The sequence below is a fragment of the Jatropha curcas genome, chromosome 2 (genome assembly GCF_041381405.1).
Source record: "Jatropha curcas cultivar XTBG-Jc1 chromosome 2, XTBG_Jcur_1.0, whole genome shotgun sequence".
Taxonomy (NCBI): domain Eukaryota; kingdom Viridiplantae; phylum Streptophyta; class Magnoliopsida; order Malpighiales; family Euphorbiaceae; genus Jatropha; species Jatropha curcas.
The window spans coordinates 29,832,976-29,857,422 of NC_143152.1; the positions used below are offsets into that span (position 1 = coordinate 29,832,976).

A 24,447-nucleotide genomic window follows, 5' to 3' on the forward strand; every position below is an offset into this window, starting at 1 on the left:
TTATTCATTAACAGATTATTGGATGTCTTAACTTATTTATTTATTCCAACAATTAAAAATAAATTTTATTTTTTTAGCTGAATCAATAATTAATTATCTCAAATTAAATTCATTATTTTCAAAAATTAATTAAATGGTCCTTAATAAAATATTATCCTTTAATTAAATAGCCACTTTGTTAGCTTTTTCTTTTTTTCCCTAAAAACTGCGATGAAATGTCAAATTTTTATCCTTAACAAAACTTTAAATTTTATTAGGTCTTTCTTATAAAATTTGAGTGACAATTTATACATTTTGATCATACCAACTACGATATAAATAACAGAAAAAACTAATCAAAACTTAACTGTTAAGAATTTGTAGACGGTCGAAAAATTGATGCACAAATCCTCCTATTCCCATTCACTTGGATGTAAAGATAGGCATTCGTGCAGTCTATCAAATAAATAAATTTATTTATTTGATGAAAAAGAGCAATAAATAATAAACATCCTCACAATTTTTGAGCAGGGAGCATCGTGTACAAACAATGTCTTCAATTTACAGATGTTTCTCCCATGTTGTGCATGTCTGAACTCCGGAATTCCAAGGAAGCAAGTATCCCAGTATACTCAAAATCCAGATGCTCCCCTAGCTAAATTTCGACTCACAAGGGCACCAAACAACTTATGACACAGTCCTAGAAAATTTCTTCTCTTGACTAATAATCTAGTACGGAACAAAATTTGCAAAGGTGAACCCCCATGTCAGATTCTAGTGACTTTGGTATAATTTCCTATTGTGCATCAGTTACTGTCATTTTCCTTCATTGGATCAGAGTTCACAATTGGAAGACTTCTTTTGTACTGAGTAGATGTCAACCTCCTCTCTCTTGGTGTTTTCCTTTTGCTCACGACGAATCTATTTACACCTTTTCGCATTGGCATTATCGAGGGAAAATCTTCATCGGGGATCTGGCTGAGTTCTGAGATGTTCTTTATTTGGGCAACACGTTTGAACCACCTCTCTGCCTTGGCCTCCTCTGACATGTCCAAGGGATCTGGTTCCTTCACAGCTGACCCTTCCAAGCTTTTTCCATTCCAGCTATCTCTAACTTTCTGATCCTCAAATTGATGAGATGTAGTCCCTGTCAAATTGGCCGCCTCCTTGTTATGCTCTTGACCTTGGAATCCACCACTCCCATTGTCCTTAACACTTGTTGGGGAATTAGTAAAATTCTGTGGTAAACTACCCATCTGATTTGATGTCCCACTGATATTCTCATTTCTAGAATATCCACTGCTCCAACTATCCCTGCAAGTAGGCTGGGGATCAGCAAAAATTTGTGTTGATATTCCACTTGTGAATGCCCCATAAGATACATCTGCTTTTATTTCATTTAAGTTTTCAGAGGTTCTTTGGTTTTCTACTCTGTGGTCATGACCTGCACCAGATATTCTTGGTTTAATGTCATCCACCTTTTCTGGAAGCTTCTCCAGTGTGGCAGAGTTTGAAGTTTCACCCATTGCATTATTAGTCGAATCGGCTCTATCCGACTGCTGTTTATCCTTCTTAGCGAAGTAGTTAGGTGGGAATGGGACAAAAGGCACAAACTTGGTATCATTAGCTTGCTCCATGGCCATACGTCTCTTGTACATTGGAGAAGTCAAAGAACGATCTTTCCTTTTACTGACTACAAATCGATTCTCTCCTTTCGGCATTGGCATGATCTCGGGAAAGTCCTCATCTGGAATTTCACTTGCCAGATCTGTAACATTATGTAACTCTGCAACTCTCTTAAACCATCTCTCAGATTTTTCAGCTTGTTGTCTCTCTTTTTCATTTGTAGGAGTCTGACCTATGGGCTTCTCAGAGGGTTGCCAACTGTCTGTTTGCTTACCAGTGTTTAATGCAAGAGATTTATTGTCCATCTCCAACTTCTCACTTCCTTCCATATTCAATTCATTAGGTTTCTTGGCAAACATATTTGCAGGTAGTGGCACAAACGGAACATAATTGCTTCCTCTGGGGGCACTATGCTGAGGTGAAGATTCAGAAGCAGCTGTCTTATGACCTGGAATCTCATCTAACTTTTGGTTGATTGATTGTTGAGAGGTTGCATTTGCAACTGTGCTTTGAGGACCAGTACCCCCAGCAGCGCCATCATTACCCAGGTTTCTTCGGTACTGGGCATTGGCCAGCCTCCTTTCAAGTGGAGTCTTCCTTGTACTGACAACAAACCTGTTCACTCCTTTCCTAAGTGGCATGATTTCAGGAAAATCTTCATCAGCTATGGCACTGGTCATATCTGCACTACTATCCAGCTGAGAAATTTTGCTAAACCATCGTTTTGCCTTCTCTTCATTGGCAGCCAGCCTGCTATCCATATCAGCTGTATTATTGCCATATCCTAGACCTGATCCGGAGTTGGTGGTACCAAATGAGACCTCCCCAGGCCGCTTGCAATCACACCTTAAGCATGCCATGTTCTTTCCATAATTAAAGAAATCACATCTGCAAAAGAATGTTTCTTGATTCATAATTCAAATGAAAACAATAGAAAATAAGCAACAAAAAGAAACAGTGCTCACTGAGGACACTCCCACTCCCCGCCAGTTAGCAGCCTCTTTGGCCGTGCTTCTTCACATTCAAGGCACTTCACATTTCTTGAGAAGTTCATGAAACTACACCTGCTCAATTGAGAGAATCATAATTCAAAGAGAAATTACAAGATGACAGTAAAGAAAGGATAAAGAAAAAGGAGTTCCAATATTGTATCCACACGTAAATTAATGAGATATCAAAAGAGCATAAACAGAAAAAAAAATATCACCCGGCACATAACACTGACATGTTATATTAAGGAAGAAATGGAGGAAATAAGCTAACCTATAGAAAAATAAGGACTCTACCTCGGGCAAATCCAGTCGCCTCTTTTCATTTCAATGTTTTGCCCAAGAGGCCTTGATGCTTGTCCATATCCATCTGGGAATTGATTTTGTGCAGAACCAGATAGGTTTGACTCTGTAGCGTAGCTCAGATGGGCCAACTCACTCAAGAGATTCCGAACAGATGACTCCACATTTTCTCTGTTTGGCAGATTGTTCTTCTCACGAGAAACAAGATTGCTAGCATAACTTATTAAAAACCTCACCAAGTCAACAGTATGTGCTCTGTCAGCATTCTGCACCTTAAAAATAATTGTTTGAGAGCAGTGATCATCGGATAAGAAATTGGCACATATTTGCTAGACCAATAAATAACAGTATCAATGCATATATTTTAACTGATTTAGTATTTCTAAAGAGAGAGATAAAATCCTACTTGGCCCTGGTTCTTAAATGAAAAAATCTACGCAATATAGTATTCCCCAAGAAATAATTTTAGAAGAAAATTTATTTGAATGTGTGTGTGTGTGTGTGTGTGTGTGAGAGAGAGAGAGAGAGAGAGAGAGAGAGAGAGAGAGAGAGGAGAAGGTTGGAGGGGACAGCAACATAGTTCCTTGTACGAGAACAAAAGAGATCAAGTTCTAAACCCAAAGTGGAAATCTTCATTACACCACGAAGCCTTGGTAGAGATCTCCAATCACAAATAGCCAATTCTTTTAGAACTTGACAGTCTATAAAATTCTGAGTCTTTTGAGAGCAAGTGTTGTGTTTATGAATTAGATGAATTGTGTTTACAGAGCAGCTAGGAATACAATCTTCTAATCCTAATGGGAATGTATGTAAACTATCACTAATGGTCCCTAAAATTATTTTAAGTCCTTAGACAAATTAAATTTAAGTCCCTGGAAATACTTGAATTCTGCCATACTTTAAACTGAACAACTGAGCATTCAGTTGATCAAGGAAACAGATTTCTCAGTTCTAGTTATTTTGAGTATATATAAGCTGAAGTGCTCGGGTGCGAGTATATCTAGGGTGGATAAGTCTGTTCCTTAGGAAAGGATGCAAGCTTCGGATGACAAGCTCCAAACTAAAGATTATCAAGTGAGTGATGGAAAGCAGATTTGAAGTAGTGAAATTACAGTCCTGTGTTATGTGAGGTCATTGTTGACGTAGAATTAGTACCCAGAAAAACTTCATGAAAAGGTTCAAACTTCAAAGGATTTATGTTTACTGTTTACAATTTTCGCTTATTACACAGGGTGCTTTTCTTAATTACATAAAGTCAATTGATTGTAGGATAAACATAGATAAACATATGGTGCTATAGATGTTAGTCACCAATTAAACATCTAAAGTTCAATCTCATCCTAAGTAAATGGAAATAATTTAATAACTTAAAAAAGGAACAAAAGCACTAAAATTTATACTAAATGTTCAATTAAGCATATATAAAAATTAGCACCAAAAGGCTTACACTACTATGGACACTGCCCAAAAACGATCTCATCTTTCTCCCTGAGTCATCACCATTTTTGAACAAAAATGGCATCCCGTTCTCCGCAACCACCTCTATGTCTCTCCTTGACAGCATCCTATTGATAGGTAAAGAAAGAGAATTTAAACATAAACAGTAAAATTTTTCGAAATCAAGTAATTGAAAAGAGAATATTTTATCAACCCTAAAATATCAGGTCGTTCGCGCGCGAATGCCAAGCAAGCACTAGCAGCAGCTAAAAAGTCCTCAGGCAAATTAACGCCAGCAACGAACTCCTCATCGAATCTTTGCTTATTAAAATAGCCAGCAGCGGAGAGATTTCGAATAAAATTGGACCACTCAGGCCATGGGTGGGCCGCGAGGGGTAAAGAAGAGTAAGGTTCGGCGAAATGGGCAGAGGTACTTTGGGTGTGGAGATTTTGTGAGGCTTTGATTTTGAAATGGCGAGGAGGAGAGGGAGAGGGAGAGAGAGAGTTGGGGAGGTGGTGATAGTTCCGGCACGAGACTCGGTGCCAGTGGTTGGACAAGCGGAGGAGAGATTGGCAGCGGCGGTGTAGAAGCGGAGGAGTGGTAGTGGTGGTGAGAAGCATTAGAAATCTGGTGGCGCTGCCCATATTGTAGCGTATTAGAGGTAGAAATACATGAGAGATGATGAGTACGGTCTGGCAATTGACGGTGGCGCTAAAGCCCTACTGGTGGTGGAGATTTGGCAGTGTGGGTGCTGTATATCTGGTGCTCTTTTTTTGACGACTCGAAATATTGAAAAGGATTTTAAAAATCTCCTGTCAAATTTTCATACCGTTTGAACGACAGGCCGTCTGGAAAGAAAGAATGACCTGTCGTTCGAACTGATGGGTTCCATAGAAGTTAACAACTATCTTTTTGTTTCTTGTGATGGAAGAGCCCATAGAATTGGGCTCAAGCCCATTGCTTCAGCAATGGCGTGTGAGTTCTGAAAATGGTAGACTTCTATATGGGCTTCAAAGTAAAGCTCATAATATAAATTTGGGTTATTGTTGGATCAAGTGTTTTTTTGAAGCCCATTCCACATGCAAACGCAAGTCGTTTGAAGGACAAACTCACTGTTTATGGAACGTGGCTCATTGTCGTTTGCGGAACTGGCAATTTTAGTTACGCATTGTTTCACTAAATCTTGGAACTGCCGTAAATCTCTCTCTCTCTCTCTCTCTCTCTCTCTCTCTCTCTCTCTCTCTCTCTCTCTATTCTTATGCTTGTTAATCAGCTAAACAAAATATTTCAGTTAAAAAATTAAAAGAGTAATTTTATTTTTCCGATGACTAAAACATTTTCTCTTATCCACAAACGATTGAAAAAGAAATACGTAAACGACACAGTGAAGAAAAACAGATGAGCAACACAAACTGTCATTCCTGTCCTAGTATAATACAAGGCCCAATAAGGCCGTTTTGTTTGTCCTGATCTATTCTATACTACAAGGCCCAACAAGCCTTTCATTTGATAACCCAAACCAAAAGTCTATAATATATTTAAGGCAAAACTATGATTTTGTCATTATATTTTAACATAATATATAATATTATTCTTAATTTTTAGAAATATATTATTTTGTCTATGTTTTCGTTATCTTCGTTGCACTGTTATATATTTTTGTTAAATTTTTATATTTTTTTCCATCAAAACCTTACTATTCTATTCTTGTATTTTACCAAATTTAATTAATATCCCTGTATTTACTGACTATATTATTCATACAGTTTACCAAAATGAACTAGCCTATTCCTGTATTTAAATGGAAAAAGCACAAAAAATTTACATAACGATATAATAGTGTTATGGAGGTAAAAGATTGAGTTAAAATTATATATTTCTAAAAATATAAGGGTAAAATCATGTATTTTGATAGAATACAAGAACAAAATAATAATTTTCTTCATATTTAATATTTTATTATATATTTTCTCTTTATATTTAGTTAATCACTTTTTTTTACGTAGAGCGTGAACATTTTTTTCTCCACTTAGTAAATGTTTTCTAGATATTGAACTTATATTTCTCACTTTTACAAAGATCTAGATCACTTATCATTCTAACCACACATTTTCAGCATTTAGACTCTTTAATTCAATTTTGTTTCTTATGGCAGATTTCTTATAAATGGTAAGTAGGTGTTAGGAATCTTTTTATATCTACTTAAAATGTTGAAATTCTACTTGGTTACGTACCCCTAATTGCAGGTTAGTTAGCCATTGTTTAGAAGAAGCATTCGTCAAGATTCATTCCCTTAGTTGCTAACAGACAACCTCAATATTGAAATTTGTTTTAATCACATTTATGAAAAAAGAATGTTTTATGTAATATAGTCAATGTGCTCTAAAGTTCAATCAAGAAAATTTAGTCCGGATTTGCAAAACTGCCTTGTAATTTGGTTCATCAATCCAAAATTTTCATTATCTAAGAAGAAACGGTGAGAGTCAATCATCCCTTAATAGCATTATTTTACAAAAATATTATATACGCATTAAAAGGACATGAACCATCAATGGCAGACTAAAGGATGAGCTTTCGGCTAATCAAACCAAATTGAATTACCTCGATTTCGATTTATCGGAATATATTTTTATAGTATCTAAATTCGAAATCAAATGATATATTGATCCAAACCAAATTAAATTGATTTCAATTTGATTTGAATTCGGTTGTTCTGAATCAAATTAGCTGTTTGCAATTGAAATGTTATAATTACTAAGAAGTATAGTGTAAGAAATAGTAAAATCGCTGACGTGAAAAGCACAAATCAGTAATAACTAATAAAACGTTGTTTTTATATAGTAACTATAGCAATGAGTTCGTAATGTTAAAATATTTTCCATGTTAGGCAAAAAGTTTTCCTTTCATTTTTTTTTTCTTTTTCGTTATTAATTAATTCATAAAAACCTTAAACCTAAACCCTAGAAGTTGTCTTAGTTTTTTTCAACAAATGCTGCGGTAACCAATTGATCTGAGAAAGAATGTCAGTGACAGTCACAAAACGCCACTAAGAAAGTGGGAGTTGCGGCGGTAGCCGCCCATAACTTTTGGTCCCCTATTTTTTGCGTTTTAGTTGGGGATTTGCGGTGTGTAATGGGTTAGTTCAAGTTCTTGATTCATATTTGATATATTATTATTATTATTATTATTATTTTATGTATACTGTTATAATGTTTACCAATTCATGTCTGGACAAAACTCATCAATTTATAATAAATGATCATCTACATTCAACACCGTGATGGATATTTCAAATATGATTAAGCTACCTATAAATATAATTTACCTACCCAATAATTTTTTAAACTATTTTAAATTATATTTTCTCATTTAATTTAACGGTCAGATATTTGAGATTGGAAATAATTATGTTTAAAGCATTCTCAGACCTACAATTAACCGCTAAATTAAACTTATTTTTAATGAATTCATAAATAAATTAATATGTAAAAAAATGAGATGAATGCATGTGATTAATTCTAGACGTGGCGACATAAAAAAATAAACAAATATATGTTGACACCCATTTCTCAAACTATGACAATGACTTCACTTCCACGTAATTAACGTGGTCGAACATATAAAAAGGGTTTAATTAACTAATCTAATAATTAATTAATTAATTAATTAATTAGACGAAATATTTGATATTGAGATGTTATAAATTAAATTAAATTAAATTGTTTTTTAGCTAAATCATCAAAGCTTATTGATGTGACATTCAATTATTATTAGTATTCAAACATTATTAACCATTTAATACAATCATTATTAAGATTTCATATCACATGTCACTTCCTTTAATTAAGAAAGTGTTATATAAAGTTACTTTCATGAAATGAAATTTCAACATATAGTATTTACATATTCAAAGGTAGCATTCCATCAACCGCGATCAGGAATTTGTAGCAAGTTGAGAAAATTAAACTCTGCATTACAATGATACTATAATTTTTTTTTTTGTTAAATTAAATTTTAGAACTTCTTAAATAAATTATATAAAAAAATATTTTGATACAATATTTTATAATATATAACATTCTGATACTATCTATTTGGAAACAATTAAAGTAGTGGTTCACGTTTTGAATTAAGTTAAAATACTATATTTATTATTTATTATTTATATTGCATGCTGTGTTTCATAAAATATTGTATCTTCCAACATTGAGCACTTGCAATAATTAATTGAATTTTTAAACTTATTGTATATTAACAGTTAATTGAATAACTATATTGATTACATGCTCTACTTTAAATTAACATATATAAACAACTGATCACGAATAATTAATATATTATAATATTCTCTTTTTTTTTTTGCCAGTAATCAAATTGATTTTATTAGAGATTAATAATAAAAAGGGAAAAAACTTATTAAAACTGAACGAAACTAAACCCAAGCTAACAAGATTTCCCTATTATATCTAAGAAATCTAATGCTTAGAATTGATAAGAAAAATCTATACATAAATAAAACTAGATAACCTCTCTTAAAGTAAAAGATGAATGTTGTTTTCGACAGTAGCTTTTTTAGTAGTTTTTAACGTTTTGACTAGTCAAAAACATTAAACGATATTTTTTATAGTGCTTAATAATATAGTGTTTCAACTAATTTTTAAAAGTTAAAGTAGTATTTTATGAAAAACAACTAAAACAGCTAATAACTATCAAAACAACTAATTTTGCCAAACATACTTGAAAACAAGAAAAGAGCAAAATGAAAGTAAAAAAAATCAATAAGACTCAAACAACTAATGTTACCGAACATCGCTTTTTTTTTTTTTTTCCAAAAAATGAAAAAATTACATATATAAACGTGGTTAAGAAGGAAACATGATCCATCTATATCCACTTTACTTATATATGTGATTGGCAAATGTAGATTTTGTCGACAAGATCTCTCCTGCCTAAATTTGATATGTATCTTATAGACAAGGTTGGTATTTGATGCTTGCAAATTAGTTTGACTAATTTAAGGATTTGATTTTGATATATATTTATATATTATTGACAACATCAATACTCAAATTTAGTGACCGACATCTTTTTTATCATTATCTTAGCCTTAGCTATTTATAGAGCTAGCCCTCCACATAACAGTAATAACAATAATATATATATATATATATATATATATATATATATATATATATGTATATAATTATTTTAATGAATAAATTCATTTAATTATACAATTGTATTCTCTTGGGAGTTCCAAGGATGTTGATTCATACATTGTTTCAATAATAAATACCTCCTTGATTAAGTTGTAACACTCCATTAAACTAGGAAATTAAGAAAAGAACCATGCATCTATATATGTATGCTTCATTGCTAAAAAATCATTCATACATGTGTTTGTGGCCTACAGGTAATATATGCAATTAAATATTTTCTTTTTTCATATTTTGGGATAAAAGCATTTAATTAATTAATTATTCATGCATGCATCTGGAAAGGAAATATATTAAGATAAAGAAAAGGAAGACAAAAGAATATTTGGTGGGACACCTAATCCAACACTAGAATGGCTTTCTTTTTGGAAAAAAAAAAAACATAACACATATTTTTTTTTTGAAGGTTTGTTATTGAATATATGATATTTGATTTTATTTGGTTGGAAAATTTAGATACTGTTTTTCGAACGTATATCTTTGATTAATAGAGTCTGATAGTGCGGTCTGTTCCTCCATTGATGCTATTAATGTATAGTGCATGAACTCATCCGTGTACGTTACATGCAATAAGTTTTTGGAAAAACAATCCAAACATAGAAGATCTAGAGAAATTATTTTATCCTCCAAATCAATTAAAGAATCAGTTGCTACTATGAAGATTTATATTGGTCAAAGTCATATTCAAACGGAAAAATTTTATATTATTTCTTTTAATTTTAGTTTTATCATTCAAAAGAATATAGATAAGTCTTTTGTTGTTAAAGGATCAATGAAATTTCTATCAATGATGATAGTAAGTTATATGTCTAATCTAATTGAGGTATTTGTAATACTTTATTTTATTATTAATGAATTATATTTCTTAAAAAAAAAAAAAAAACTTGTTAAACATATGATCGTGTTATATGAAGATAGCTAGGTCTGCATTTGGCTTATTTGGAAGTTCTTCCCATAAATTTTAGTTCACTAAACAAAATATTATATAATTAAGACTAATTAATATTATTTATTTTAATTAAATAATATCTTGAATTGATTTTCACTCTTAATAAAATTTAATATAATCAATTCATAAAAGGTACCATTAATCACTCCATTACCAACATAATTTAACTAGGAAAATTCAGAGTTAATGATTCTATTAACAGAATAACAATGGAGTTAGTGATTCTGTTCATGGAAAGGAAAATATTGATTAGTTTAAAGGAGGAGACAAAGTTTTTGGTTTGACATTATTGCTGTTTTTTGAAAGATACCTATGAGATAGTGAAGGTTAATCGATTAATTTGTTAGTATACGAATGACTGTAAGGCCAAACAATTATTTCTTTTCAAACACCAAATGTGTCAAATTAACAAAATCGTATATATATAATCAAGAGGTATAATTTCTCTCGGACCATAGAGCGAAATATATATATATATTTTTTTAAAGAAGAATAAGAGCTAAGCTCTTAAATTACATGCATAATCTCAGCTTTTCTATTTTGGTGCTGCAGAAAGTTATTTTCCACCCTTATTACTTTTAAGAAGCATATGGTAAAAAAAAGGAAGAAATGTTAATTAAATAGGAAAGAAAAAAAAATTTATTACAAGGGATGTCGTGATATCATTTTCATTTATAAAATAATAATTTTAACATAAGTAGGTGATTTGAAGTAAGCATAATTACTTATAAAAAAAACTTTTGATTTATTTTTAGATATTTTTTAATTTACATTTAAAAATATATATGACTGAGAAGCTAAACCAAACATTCAATAACTACCATTTTACTACTCATCAATATAAAAAAAAAAAAAAAATGTCGGTCTTGGTCCAAATAGGTTTTATCAAACCTAGCTATATAGGATAAATTTTGTTTGTGATTTTCAAAATATTACAAAATTATCTTCAAAGTTGCCTGTCTTGTTTGTTATGTAGGATAATCCCATCCTAGGATTCAGTCATTGCTTGCATTAAAGCGACATTAACCATGATTTAAGGGCACCAATTCTTGGTAAAAAAAAACAGTAAAAGAGTCAATAATGACTGTCTCTGGCTGGTTAAATGTATGCAATGACTTTTAAACCCACTAATAATTAATTTTAACTGCCCCTTTAGAAAATATGAGTTTATAGTGTTAAAAAGTATTTGTGAATCATTTTTTATCAACATTTTAAATCAAAGATTCAAAATTCATTCCCTTAGTTACAAACTGACAAGAACATAATAATGATGGTTTGAAATTCAAACTCTATTGTTTATTTCAAAAAAAAAAAAAAAAAAAAAATGAAAATGTTTAATTCAAAAAAACATTTGAAAGAGACAGCGGTTTCAATCGGGTTGAATAATTACACTAGCTACCCTTAGGAGTCAATCTTGAGATTATACTAACTAAATTATTTCCAATAAACATGTGTTAAAACAAAACTAGATGGTGAAACATTGTTTTTAATTATATGAGATTTAGATTTATTTTTATCCAAAAACATCGTTGAAAAATATTTTTGAATTATTATTTACTCTTTCAAGATAAATAAAAAATAAAAAATTTTATAGTGGATCTCAATTAATTTGATATTAAAACTCAGTCATTTTTATTTATATTATTTAATTACTCTTTATGACTAAAATATATTAAAAATAGATTTATAAATTTTAATTTAGTTGACAAAGCAGACTAGATATGTAAGAACAGCGCTTGGGTTTGAATCCTACTAAACAGATGAAATACTTTAATGCGACTAAAGCTCGAGCAAAATTAGTTGGCGAAGCAGATTACATATGTAAGAACAGCGCTTGGGTTTGAATCCTACTAAACAGATGAAAAACTTTAATGCGATTAAATCTCGAGTAAAATTAGGTGGTCTCTGATAATAGACTTCAAATACCGGTGATTTAAAAAAAAAAAAAAAAAAAGAGCAAAGTAAACCCTATATATGTAGCATGCAAAAATGGGTCATTCATTTAACTAACTAGTTGAGTGGGTGGATTCTTTGTCATCATTAATAAAACACTTTTAGCATACTTACATGCAAAATAAAAACATGCCCTTCAACTTTTTTTCAACTAATAATTAATAATTGGTTAGATAATAAAGATGTTCGACAAAAGTTGTCACTATATATACATATATATATATGGTCAAATAAAGTAGGAAACGCTTTATTTTCAATAGAGGCTGCGCTTCGATGTGTCCTTTTTACACAAATGGGACAATCCCAACTAATCTCTCAATGTGTCACTCACACTCACAAATTTATGATCACCATTCCCTCTTTTAATTTAGGTGGCCGCCCTTTAATTAATTTCCCTTTATTTATTTGGGTTTCTAGGGCTCAATTCTTTTTATTTTGTTGGAATTGTTCTTAGGAAAAATCAGCAATAAATCCTTCTTCAAGAACAAGAGATTTCAAAGTTAAGAAATTTGTTTAATTGCGACTCCTCCTATTGATCCTAATTTAATTGGTCCAAACCCAAATTGAGTTGTAAAATTCATGACTAGTCCTTTAAAATTTGACACTTACTAAAATATAGAACACTCAAATTCTTATTTTCTTTTACATTAAGAAAGTTGTTTAAAAATGATAAACCTAAATGTTTTAATTCTACGAGACAAATATTCAATTATTTACATGATAACAATTAACATCATACAATAATAAATAAAAATAGCAAGATATAAAGAGCACCGAACAAATATTTTATTTTTGATTGCAGATGATAAATTAATGGGTGCATGAATGTGGAATTGAGTCCAATTGATAGTGACTTATTCAAAGTATTTTCCCTTCAACAAAACTTTTCAATTGAACCCCACAAATGATGAAATTAGGTCTTCTCTCTCTCTCTCTCTCTCTCTCTCTCTCTCGTATACACAAGAAACTTAAAAAAGGGGTCCACCAATCAATTAAAAAGCATTTTTATTTTTAATTTTAAAAAATAAAAATAAAAAAGCTTATTAGTACATGATTCAATTGTATTAATAGTGTATATAAAAATATGTTTGTCCTTTGATATAATTCCATGGGGACATTATATCGCAATTTGATTCCAATTTCCAAGTAACTACCATGACAGTGACTTCACTTTGGTATATGAAAATTATTTTTTTGAACATATTAAAAAATGTAAATAATAATTATAAATTCATCTAACAGAATAATAATTAATTAAAAAAATATTGTTGTCAAGGCAGGTATTGACAAGACTCTTATTTATATTATTTTTGCATTAAAAAATAAAAAGAATCACACTTGGTTATGTCTTATAGAAATGTACACCAGCTGCCCCTTGTGCTAAGAGTCCCTCCATTTGGATTGCGGGAAAATGCTATATTTTCTCGTTAGGATCATCTCCATACCTAAAAATTTTATGTCTCGTAGCTAATTAAAAAATTATTAGTTAGTTCTTGGAAGTATATATTAATTAATTAATTAATAATTAAGTACACAAAGTGGCTAGCTAGGGCCTAACTTGAGATTCTTGGAAATGCAATTAGGGATTTGATGAGTATAACAAGAGACGAGAAATGTTGAATAATTAATTATATATAATAATCAAAACGACAGTCTTGAAGTCAGTAGTGCTTACTCTATTTGATTCTTTATGCTCCTAATGATGGAATTTTTTTTTTTTTTAAATATATAATTTTTATTTTGGTTTATTAGGTGACAAATTTTTGTTGGGTTAGCTGGAATTTTGGTGCCATGTGAGTTAGCTAAGAAAGGTATTTTCGTTATCATAAGATCGATATTATCTATATAATTTCTGTGAATTTATCACTAATTAATTCCAAACTTTGACAAATTAGTTATAAAACCCACTCTTAAACCTATGCTTAATTTAATTCAAATGCTAACGGAAGTAGAATAACTAAGTAGGACTCTTACTATTTTGTTTCATATAATTAACAATAAATAAAATAGTCTAGTTATTAATTAATTGAAATAAAAATTTTAAAGAATTAAAATACTCAATAACTGATAGTTTAATCAATAGTCTCATTATGAATCGATAAATTATAAATAGTTTTTGAGTGCTTATTTTGCTATAAAATATGAGTAATAAATGACAATTTACTAATTTTACTCTTATTTATATTAAATATAATAATTATTTTCACGAGTTATTATTTATTTTGAGATAAAGGGTAATTTGATGTTTAATTTTAATATAATTTAGAAGAATTATTTTTAAATAATTTATATTTTAAAATAGATGAAATATTATTTTATTATTAAATGAATAATAATATATACGTGGGCGCACGCACCTGCACGTATAATAGCATGTAGCAAGTGAGAGAGTAGCAACCCACCATTTGATTTGATGAGGACAATAATTGATGGGTGCATAAGACTTTTTCTGAGGAAAGAAGAGGTGGTGGGTTGGTTAGTGTAACAATTCCACCGAGTCATACAAATTTGCAACTTTGATGGGCCTTTTGGTCTATCAAGTGTCAAAAGCTCATACAATCCTTCGCAAATGCAACAATTTTAGGGTCAAAATAAAAAGGTAGACAAAACAAGATTGGTTTGTGGGACAAAATTAGATATTATAATAGTGACCCATCAAAAAAATAAAACACAATTATTACTAAAAAATTGCATAATTTGTAATTTAGTGTTTAAATTCTCAACTACTAATTAAGAGTAACATTTTAATTAATTAATTAACAATTAACTACTAATTGTTAATTAATTAACAATTAGTTGTATAACAGAAAGATACAGTCAAGCACTATTTCGTGAGTGACTGAGGTTCTTTTTATTTATCGGCGTCATGCAGTTTTGATAATTTGATGATCTATTGAAGTTATGTGTAACCTAATCATTCTCCTAACCCTATTTCCATTGGATATGTCATAATCAAGAAATTAGTTATTTCCTTAATTAAGATATCAACTTATAATGATCTAATAATCATATTGATTAATATAATTCACCCACATTGGTCAAATATATAGATGATCCTAATAGAAAAGTCTTTTTTTTTAAATAATAATAATAATAATAATAATAATTTGGCTAAAGAATCATATATGGAGGAGGAAACTAAGCATTTTTGGGTTAATTGGTACTTAAAATTTAGTTACTGCAAGCTGTTTGATGTTTGGATGATAAGAAAGATACGTTTGTTGTTTTAGGAAGGGGAAAAAAAGTCTTTGAATGAGCGGCCAATAGGCCAATATATATTCCTTTCAAAAAAAAAAAAAAAAAAAAAAAAGGGGTTATAAGAGCCAGAAATAAAGTAGTAAAATGGGTGATGTGCTTTCCATCTTTCAACAAAGGCTGCCTTTTGTGTCTTTTTGTTTGCAAAAGAAAACAGAATTAGCAATTTATCCCTTTGAAATGTTTTTTTCCACGACACAAATCCAGTTTTGATGACAACACTTTTTGAAATAGCTAGTAACATTTTGATCAGTCAAAACGTAAATGCTATTTTTTCCGGTATTTGATAACATAACATTTAAATTAATTTTTAAAAATTAAAATAGTATTTCGTGAAAAGTTAACTCATATAACATTTCATTTTTAACGTTTTATGCAAATGAAAAATTACTAAAACAGTCAAGAGCTAACCGTTACTAAAATAGATGATAACTACCAAAACAGCTGATTTTAACTAACAATTCATTTTTCGTGAATCAGAATACTAATTAATGGCCTTAATATTATCATAATTGCAAACTTTCTTTATTGATGTTGTTGATTATATAACAAAAAGCTCAAGTTTTGTATTTAGTATAGAATACACGTAATCAAATGTAATATAACACGTGAAATTAAAATGAATATGAGTGTTTTCTCAAAAAAAAAAAAAAAAAAAAAAAGAATATGAGTGTCTTTATACTAGGAAAAAAATAAAATAAAAGTCATTGCTATGTCATTTTTACAATAAACGTAGTATGTTAGTACACGTAACCATGGTTAAGATTGTGGATAGATTAATTTGGAAATCCAAATACATTAACTGATAATTGAGTAATTAGTGACGAAGCTAGAAATAAAAATTAGAGAAAAAAAATTTAAATTTAAGGAAATAAACGCTAACTATTTTATAAGTAAAATTGAAAACTTTTAATATATTATAAATTAAAATTTTTTAAAAGATTGGGATTGGCGGATAGTCCTAAGAGCCCTTCCTTCCATCGTTAGAAATAAGAGAAATATAGATAACTGAAATCTCATAACATATAAAATCCAACTGAGTTCATTATTTTAACTCCATTTAATTGTTAGACGAGTAAAATAAATTTGGTTGGATAGTATAAGAGACTGAAATCCAATTAAATTAATTAGTTTTGTTTATTAGAAGTAGACTCTTTAAAAAACTGCAATGACCGAATTAAATAATTCCAATTCGATTTAATTTTTGGTTATTTTTAACTAATCACGATTTAAAAACAGCTAGTTTTTATTTATGAAACTACTCGTTTTAATTTCAAAAGAGGGTAAAATTGGAATCAAATTATTCTTAGGAAGTTTTTTAGATGATTTTGAAACTGATGGTTCTAGTTCGGAACATGAATTAGATAATATTTACTCTTTTTTAATTATTCAAAGTTTTAATTTTATAACATGACTAATAATGATAATAATAATTGATGTTGAGTAATATTGAAAATAACCGATAGCCTTTTAAAAGAAAGCCTTAAAAAATTTATTTAAAAAAATTATAAAAAATAAAATTAATAGTTCCTTTGCTATTTTTTTTTTTTTTTTTTTTTTACGGTTTGATTCCAAAGAATAAAAAATTGCAATCGAATGGTAAGCACACGGTTTGAATTATATTTTAAAATCGAAAATCATTGAATGCAGTTCGGTGTCGGTTTTGTACATGTCAAAAGAGCTGTAATTTTAAAAAATAGTAGGGGCATTTAGGTCCTTATGAAGATTTGTAACACGTGAGGGCTCTTGAATTCAAACATTATATTAAAAAAAAAAACAGGATACCCCACTTCAAATATGCTCAGAGATTTCGTTACAGGAGACTGGAGACTTTGTATTTATTAACTTTTCTATTTCTCTTTAAAAAAAAAAAATCGTTAACAACAAACTCCCATCTTAACCGTACACGTGTTTGGTGAAGGTCGAACCGCACGTGTAACTCCCCCGCTCATCCCCACACAATATCGTCATCAAAAGCACAAAACGACAATAAAGAGAAACGGTTTGTATAAAGAGACAAAACGCATGCACGAGGAGGGCAACCCAATCAGAATATATTAATAATTTTAGCATTTACTTATTTGTTTTTTTAAAAATAAAAAATAACAAAAAATAAAGAGCTGTTTTTGTGTTTTTGTGTTTACGTTACGGTTATGAGATAAAAAGAAGAGAGTTGTTGAAACAGAAACCTGAAACTTCAATTGCGCGTGTGCAGTTTTTGCCATTAACGTAACGTACTGTAACGTACTGAAACGATTCGTTTTTATTGCTTTTCTTTTTCCTTTGTTTTTTTCCCATTTTTATCAAATAAAAATTATTTTTTATTTACACCCAATATTTTCATGTTCAGGTTAAAATTATATTTACATAAAATTCTTCTCGTGGGATATTTAATTGTTACATATCCAGCAAAAATCAATTCCTAAACAAATAATTGGAAGTTAATTAAGGAATTAATCAGTGATTAGGACATGGTATTGATGTCTCCTAGAATAAGTGCAGTTAATAAAAATGTGTCACAAGTCAAAGAAGCAAAAGGAGAAAAACCATAATTACTTTCTATTTTCAACAACATCCAGTTTAGTTACCTATTTATATGAATCGGTAGTTTTCACATGACTTGTTTTAATCCACTTTTATTACGTATTATCACTCTTTTTTTTTTTTTTTTTTTCTTTTCTTTTCTTATCCATCTTTAAATACACAATTAAGCAACTAAACAGCTCTAAAAATTAATTAATACATTTTAAATAGTTTGTCAGGACAGCTTGGATGTTGTTATTGTTGGTCAGGTATTCATTTTAGACCGTTTCTTCTTACTTCTATCCATATATATAGATTGTCTTAAGATTTTATCCATAAATGTAAGTCATTTTGAAAATATCTAGTAATAATAAATAATAATTTTTCAAATCCACAATTATTTATATTAAATATAGTAATTATCTTCATATTTTTTCAAATGATAATTTAGTTAAATTAATAAATATTTCATAATATTCATTTTTGTAGGATTAAGATTATAAGAAATGACTGCACATTAACGAGTAGCAGACATCAAAATATTGACATGTTTATTCATATTCACAATTACATGATGAAAAAAATTAGTTAAATCATCATTATCAGCAACCATCCATCAAGATCAAGTGTGTAGGATTCACTTATTCGTGGGTCCTCGAGAGTAGTGACGTGGCCCGGTGCTATACATAATAAATCATGAATAATAAAAATTGGGGGTTTTATTTTTATATATTATTCGGTGTGGGCCAAATAATTGGAAATAAAAGAAAATGAATGAAGGAAAAAGAAAATCTGAAAGGCATAAAAGTGGGACAATCATTTCAACAGTCAAAAAGATTTGAGGAGGAATAGAATAATTGTTCATCTTTTGAAGGTTTAGCTAACAGAACATTATCATAATAATTAATAATAAAGTAACATGAAAATCAATAAAAAGTTGTTAAAGGAAAGGAGATTGGAGTGAGTCACCACTCCAAAAATTAAGAAGATTATGTATTCTTTTTATTATATATTAATTTAATGGATGCATTTCAATACTATTTTTTGATTTCTAAAAAAAAAAAAATTTTTTTTGGATTTTTGAGTTTTTTTATGACAAGTTAGGAGTTTATTTGTACTTTAAAAATATAATTTTATTACAATTAATTAATGAAGTATTATTAACTATTTTGTCATGTAATTTTTCTTTTTAAATTCTTTCTAAAGCTATTATCCTTTTTTATTTTATTCAGTGTATGAAATATATCATATTTATAAATTTTAAATTTTGAGAGAATAACTTAAATTAATAATGAAAATATATTATTGTCGGTGAAATTTATAATTTAAAACCTGAATTGGACAAAGCTTTTATGATGTATAATAATAATAATAACACATCACCTATCAATCTTATTCATCTAAGAGAAGGAACATCACATTCTAGTCATTTCAAATATGATATAATTAAAACCCTTAATTCATTCTCATTAAAAGCATGGATACTTAACCATTACATAAAGTTCCAATCCATTCAAAGCCATATCATAGAAACAATTTGTACAACAATCAATTAAAAATAAAAAAATAGTAAATAACCTTTAAATTTTATTGAACAAAATAAGAAATTACAAGTTTGATTTTTGAAAATCGCAATTTAATAATAAAAAAATACATTGTCAAAATAAAAAAAAAGAAAAAGAAAAGTGGTGTATGAGGAAGTGGTGATGTTTTTTTTTTTAATTTCTTTTTTTTAATAATTACTAAAAATAAAAATATTAAAGAAGACTTTGGTACTTTATAAAATTTTCCGTTTTGCTTTGAAAAGAAAAGTTAAAGAAGGTATTACTAAGAGACAAGCAGATTCTGGTTTTCTCCAAACCCCAAGAAAGACCAAAAGAGAGAGAAAAACAAAACAAAGCTGAACACCAATACCAATGCCATAGCATATGTTTTTTAGGGACACACCCACCCACCCACACGAGTGGCTCTCGAGTTGCATGCAACCCAACAAATGCAATCACTATTTACTAACCTTTTTCCTTTTTTTTTTTTTTTTTTTTTTTTAAATTTCTTTTTGTTATATACATACATGTAGTTGCTTAAGAGAAGCAGAGATCAGTCTCAAAATAAGCTCCCCTAGTCCTTACCTCATCTCTGTGTCTCTCTGTTTCTTGCAGTTTTATGTATAAAGAGAGAAAAAGAGTAAAGAGAGAATCGTGTGGGTTCTTCTCTTCTTTTTTGTTATTGCTATTGCTATTGCTATTGCTTTCCCTATCCCTTTCTTCCTTTCTTCCTTTCTTCTTTGCCCCATCCACAAATTCAAAGAATTTAAAGAAAGCCTCCAGCTTTATCTTTCTTTCCTGCCAAACACACCTTTCTTTTTTTTTTTCAAATGGTAGATTTGCAGTTTTGGATCGTCAAAAGAGAAAAATAAATAGAACCCACTTCTATTTTTTGCCTTGTTAAATCTGATAACTCTGTTTTTGCTCTGTTTTAGCAAGGCATTGTGGAAAGGAGTTGGGTTTTTGGGTTTTCAAGTTCTGTTTTGTTATTTCATTTTCGCCAATTGTTAAAAAAAGAAGAAGAAAATCATCGGCTTAATTTTATTTTATTTTTGGTCAAAATGAGTCTAAAACACCTAAGGAGTAACAACATTGGTTTTAATGGTTATCGAGACATGAACTTTTTGCCTCCGCCTCCTTCTTCTCAATTATCTCTCTCTAAAACTAATACATTTGGGTTAATGGGTAAACCAGAAACCAAAAGTCCTCAAATGGATTTTCAGGTTTTGGGCCATTCAATGGACCAACAAGTAGAAAACAGAGGAACTAAGAGGCCTAACGATGATGGAAGTGATGGCTATTTGGTTGTTCAAAACAAAGGTCTTGCTTTACATTTAGATGAAGAAGAAGAGCCTAAAAACTCTGTTTCTGGTAAAAATGGACACACAAAGCTTTGTGCTAGAGGCCATTGGAGACCAGCTGAAGATGCTAAGCTTAAAGAGCTTGTAGCCCAATATGGCCCTCAAAATTGGAATTTGATCGCTGAGAATCTTGAAGGAAGATCAGGTACGCCTCCTCAAAAAAATCTTTGTCATGGAAAGTGGAGAACAACTATTCTTAGCCAAAAATGTTCAGAAAGTTGTGCATTTTTGCATTGATCATAATCAGAGAATCGAAAAAAAAAAGAAGAAAAGATTATACCTTTTATTATTTTCTTGATTAGCTATTATTTTATAAACTAAAAAAGAAAAGAAAAACCCAAATCAAGAATTTATCAAAAGAAAGAAATATCTAATCTTGGATATTATTTTGATTTTCAGGGAAAAGTTGTAGATTAAGGTGGTTCAACCAACTGGATCCAAGAATCAACAGAAGAGCTTTTACTGAGGAAGAAGAAGAAAGACTATTAGCTGCCCATAGACTTTATGGCAACAAATGGGCAATGATTGCTAGGCTTTTCCCTGGCAGGACTGATAATGCAGTTAAAAACCATTGGCATGTGATTATGGCTAGAAAACATAGAGAACAATCAAGCATTTACAGAAGAAGAAAGCCCTCTTCTTCTTCTCAAATCCTCTTACCACCAACCAGCAGAGGACTCAATGTTACTTTACATAACAATGCTTCCAGTGAATCAACAACCCTCTCTAGCACCATTGATGAATCTGCCTCAACTTGCACTACTGATCTCTCTCTCACACCTTCTTCAACCAAAGCACCTCCTAGACTTTTCACTAGGTTCAATCCCCAACGATATTCACAAATGGGTATGCTTATATTTTACCAGAAGATAATTTATTTCTCAATTTATATTGTTTTTTTTTTTTTTTTTGATGAATTAATTAACACTTATAAGCATTAATGGGTTCTTTAACAACTGTGTTTTGGCTAATTAGTTTTATGGATTTTTGGGATTTACAGGTGGATATGCAGAAAAAGAGGTGGCTATGGGATTGGGAAATGGGGAATTGGACAAGTTGTATAGGAATAGCAGCAGCAGTAGTAGCAACAGCAAAGAAATGTATGAAATAGGGTCGATGAGAGTGGTGGTTATGGGGGTGGACCAATCTGGTCAGTCAGATTCTAACTCGGAAGTGTCTGCAACTGAGTCAGTAGGTACCAACAGGATCAATCCCTCTCTCTCTGGTGGTGACAATGAGAAAATCAACATGCCCTTTATTGACTTTCTTGGAGTAGGAGCGACATAGGTTGAGTTTGGTTTTTGGTATAATTTTAGTGAAAACTAGGTGATAACAATGTATGGTGACAATTATGTATTTAATATTATATATATATATCCAGTGAAAATTTAAAATTTTTCTTTTCTTTAACTGTGGATTATGTTCGAATAGCCAACGGAACTAATTTGAATATAAAAAAAAAATGGGTGACTTGTTTACGAGACGATAATTCTTTTATTTCGCGTGTTAACGAATTATGTTCGCATATCGTGATCCATTTTAATATTCCTAGTATGATCTGTATAAAAAAAAATACACACATACTATTAATGTATTTTTTAACATTTATAATAATTTTGAGAATTTAACTAATTATATTGAAATAAGAAATTAAGTATTTTTTTATTTTATGTTTATGATTATAAATGATTGTTGATTTATTTGAAATATTAATGTATTATACTTATTTAGTGTAGTGTGTGCTCGGCATGTACATCTTCTACTTTTTTAAAAATTGTCGAACCGGGTACGTTCCATATCGCGTGATGAAGTGTTTTTTTAAATTTATTTTTGTATCTTTTTTATTAATGAATAATCAGAAAAAATAAGAAGGGACTAAATTTTTTTTGGGAAAAAACTTTTGTGACTTATTTTTTTGGATATAAAAGAAAAATAAAATTAGTTTTTCCCTACAATTTTATTTTTAAACTTTTTTATTTTTTCTTCTAATTTGAAGAGAAAATTATCGGAATTATTTTTCCTTATATTCTTTTTTTATTTCCAAAAAATATAATTTTTGCTTATTAATATTTATTTAGTTTTTTTTCCTCCTATATGATATTATCTGAAAATATAATTGCTTTTTTTTTCTCCTTATAATCCCCGCGATGCACATGGTAATATTGAAAGATGAAATAGTATTTTATAATGTCATTCAAAAATAGTAAAATTATATAATAAAATGATAAACTGTATCTTATTGAGATGTGCTGAAAAGTTGCGATGCTAAGATATGTCTTCTTAAGTATCATGCGAAACTTTTCATAAGGTATACAATAGCAAAAATCATGCATGGTATGACCTACATAAAAAAAATGCATACAAACTATTAATATATTTTTCAATAGTGATAATAATTTTGAGAATTTAACTAATTATATTGAAATAAGAAATTAAATATTTTTTATTTATGCTTATGATTTATTATAAATGATTATTTATTTATTTGAAATATTAATGTATTACTTATTTAGTGTAGTGTGTCCTAAGCATATGAATGTCCTACTTTTTAAAAATTATAGTATCTGTACATTCTCGTATCTCGTGTCCCGTGTCCGTGCAACCTAGCTCGTAGTATATGAAATTACTTCTTACACCAAGCTAATCAACCAAAATTGTTCTTTTATTACCAATAAAAATGAAGAGTTATTTTTAATTTGCTTTTGTATCATTGGAATAGGAAATTAAGTATTTTTAATTTTATATTTATTATATATTATAAATAATCATTTATTTATTTGAAATATTAATGTATTACTCCTTACATCAAGTTAATCAACCAAGGTTTTTCTCTTTTTACCAATAAAAATGAAGTGTTTTTTTTTTTAAATTTGCTTTTGTGTCATTGAAATAGGAAATTAAGTATTTTTAATTTTATGTTTATGATTTATTATAAATAATTTTTATTTATTTGAAATATTAATGTATTGCTTATTTAGTGTATTATGTCTTAAGCGTGTGGATATCCTACATTTTTAAAAATTATCGTATCTCATTTTCATGGAATATAGCTCTTGGTATATAAGACTGCTCTATACACCAAGCTAATCAACTAACATTTTTTTTTTATTATCAATAAAAAATGAAGTGTTTTTTTAATTTCTGTGTCATTGAAATAAGAAATTATGTTTTTTTTTTGTGTTTATAATTTATTTTAAATGATTGTTTATTTATTTAAAATATTAATGTATTACTTATTTAGTATATTGTGTCCTAAGCGTGTGAATGTCCTACCTTTTTTAAAAATTATCGCATCTCGTACGTTCTTGTAT

At 29.5% G+C, this 24,447-nt stretch overlaps 2 protein-coding genes across 2 annotated transcripts; one reads left to right on the forward strand and one right to left on the reverse strand.

The window, feature by feature from the left end:
- Positions 1-436: 436 nt before the first annotated feature.
- Positions 437-5,123, reverse strand: VAR3 (zinc finger (Ran-binding) family protein). The gene is made up of 5 exons (XM_012214971.4): positions 4,549-5,123; positions 4,345-4,462; positions 2,892-3,163; positions 2,571-2,669; positions 437-2,493 (listed from the first exon to the last, which is right to left on the reverse strand). The coding sequence occupies exons 1-5, from the start codon at positions 4,977-4,979 to the stop codon at positions 786-788; spliced, it is 2,628 nt and encodes an 875-aa protein (XP_012070361.1). The 5' UTR covers positions 4,980-5,123; the 3' UTR covers positions 437-785.
- Positions 5,124-20,312: 15,189 nt separating this feature from the next.
- Positions 20,313-22,546, forward strand: MYB56 (myb domain protein 56). Its single transcript, XM_012214972.4, has 3 exons — positions 20,313-21,281; positions 21,536-21,982; positions 22,137-22,546. Exons 1-3 carry the CDS (start codon positions 20,837-20,839, stop codon positions 22,421-22,423), a joined length of 1,179 nt encoding a protein of 392 aa, XP_012070362.1. The 5' UTR covers positions 20,313-20,836; the 3' UTR covers positions 22,424-22,546.
- Positions 22,547-24,447: the final 1,901 nt, after the last annotated feature.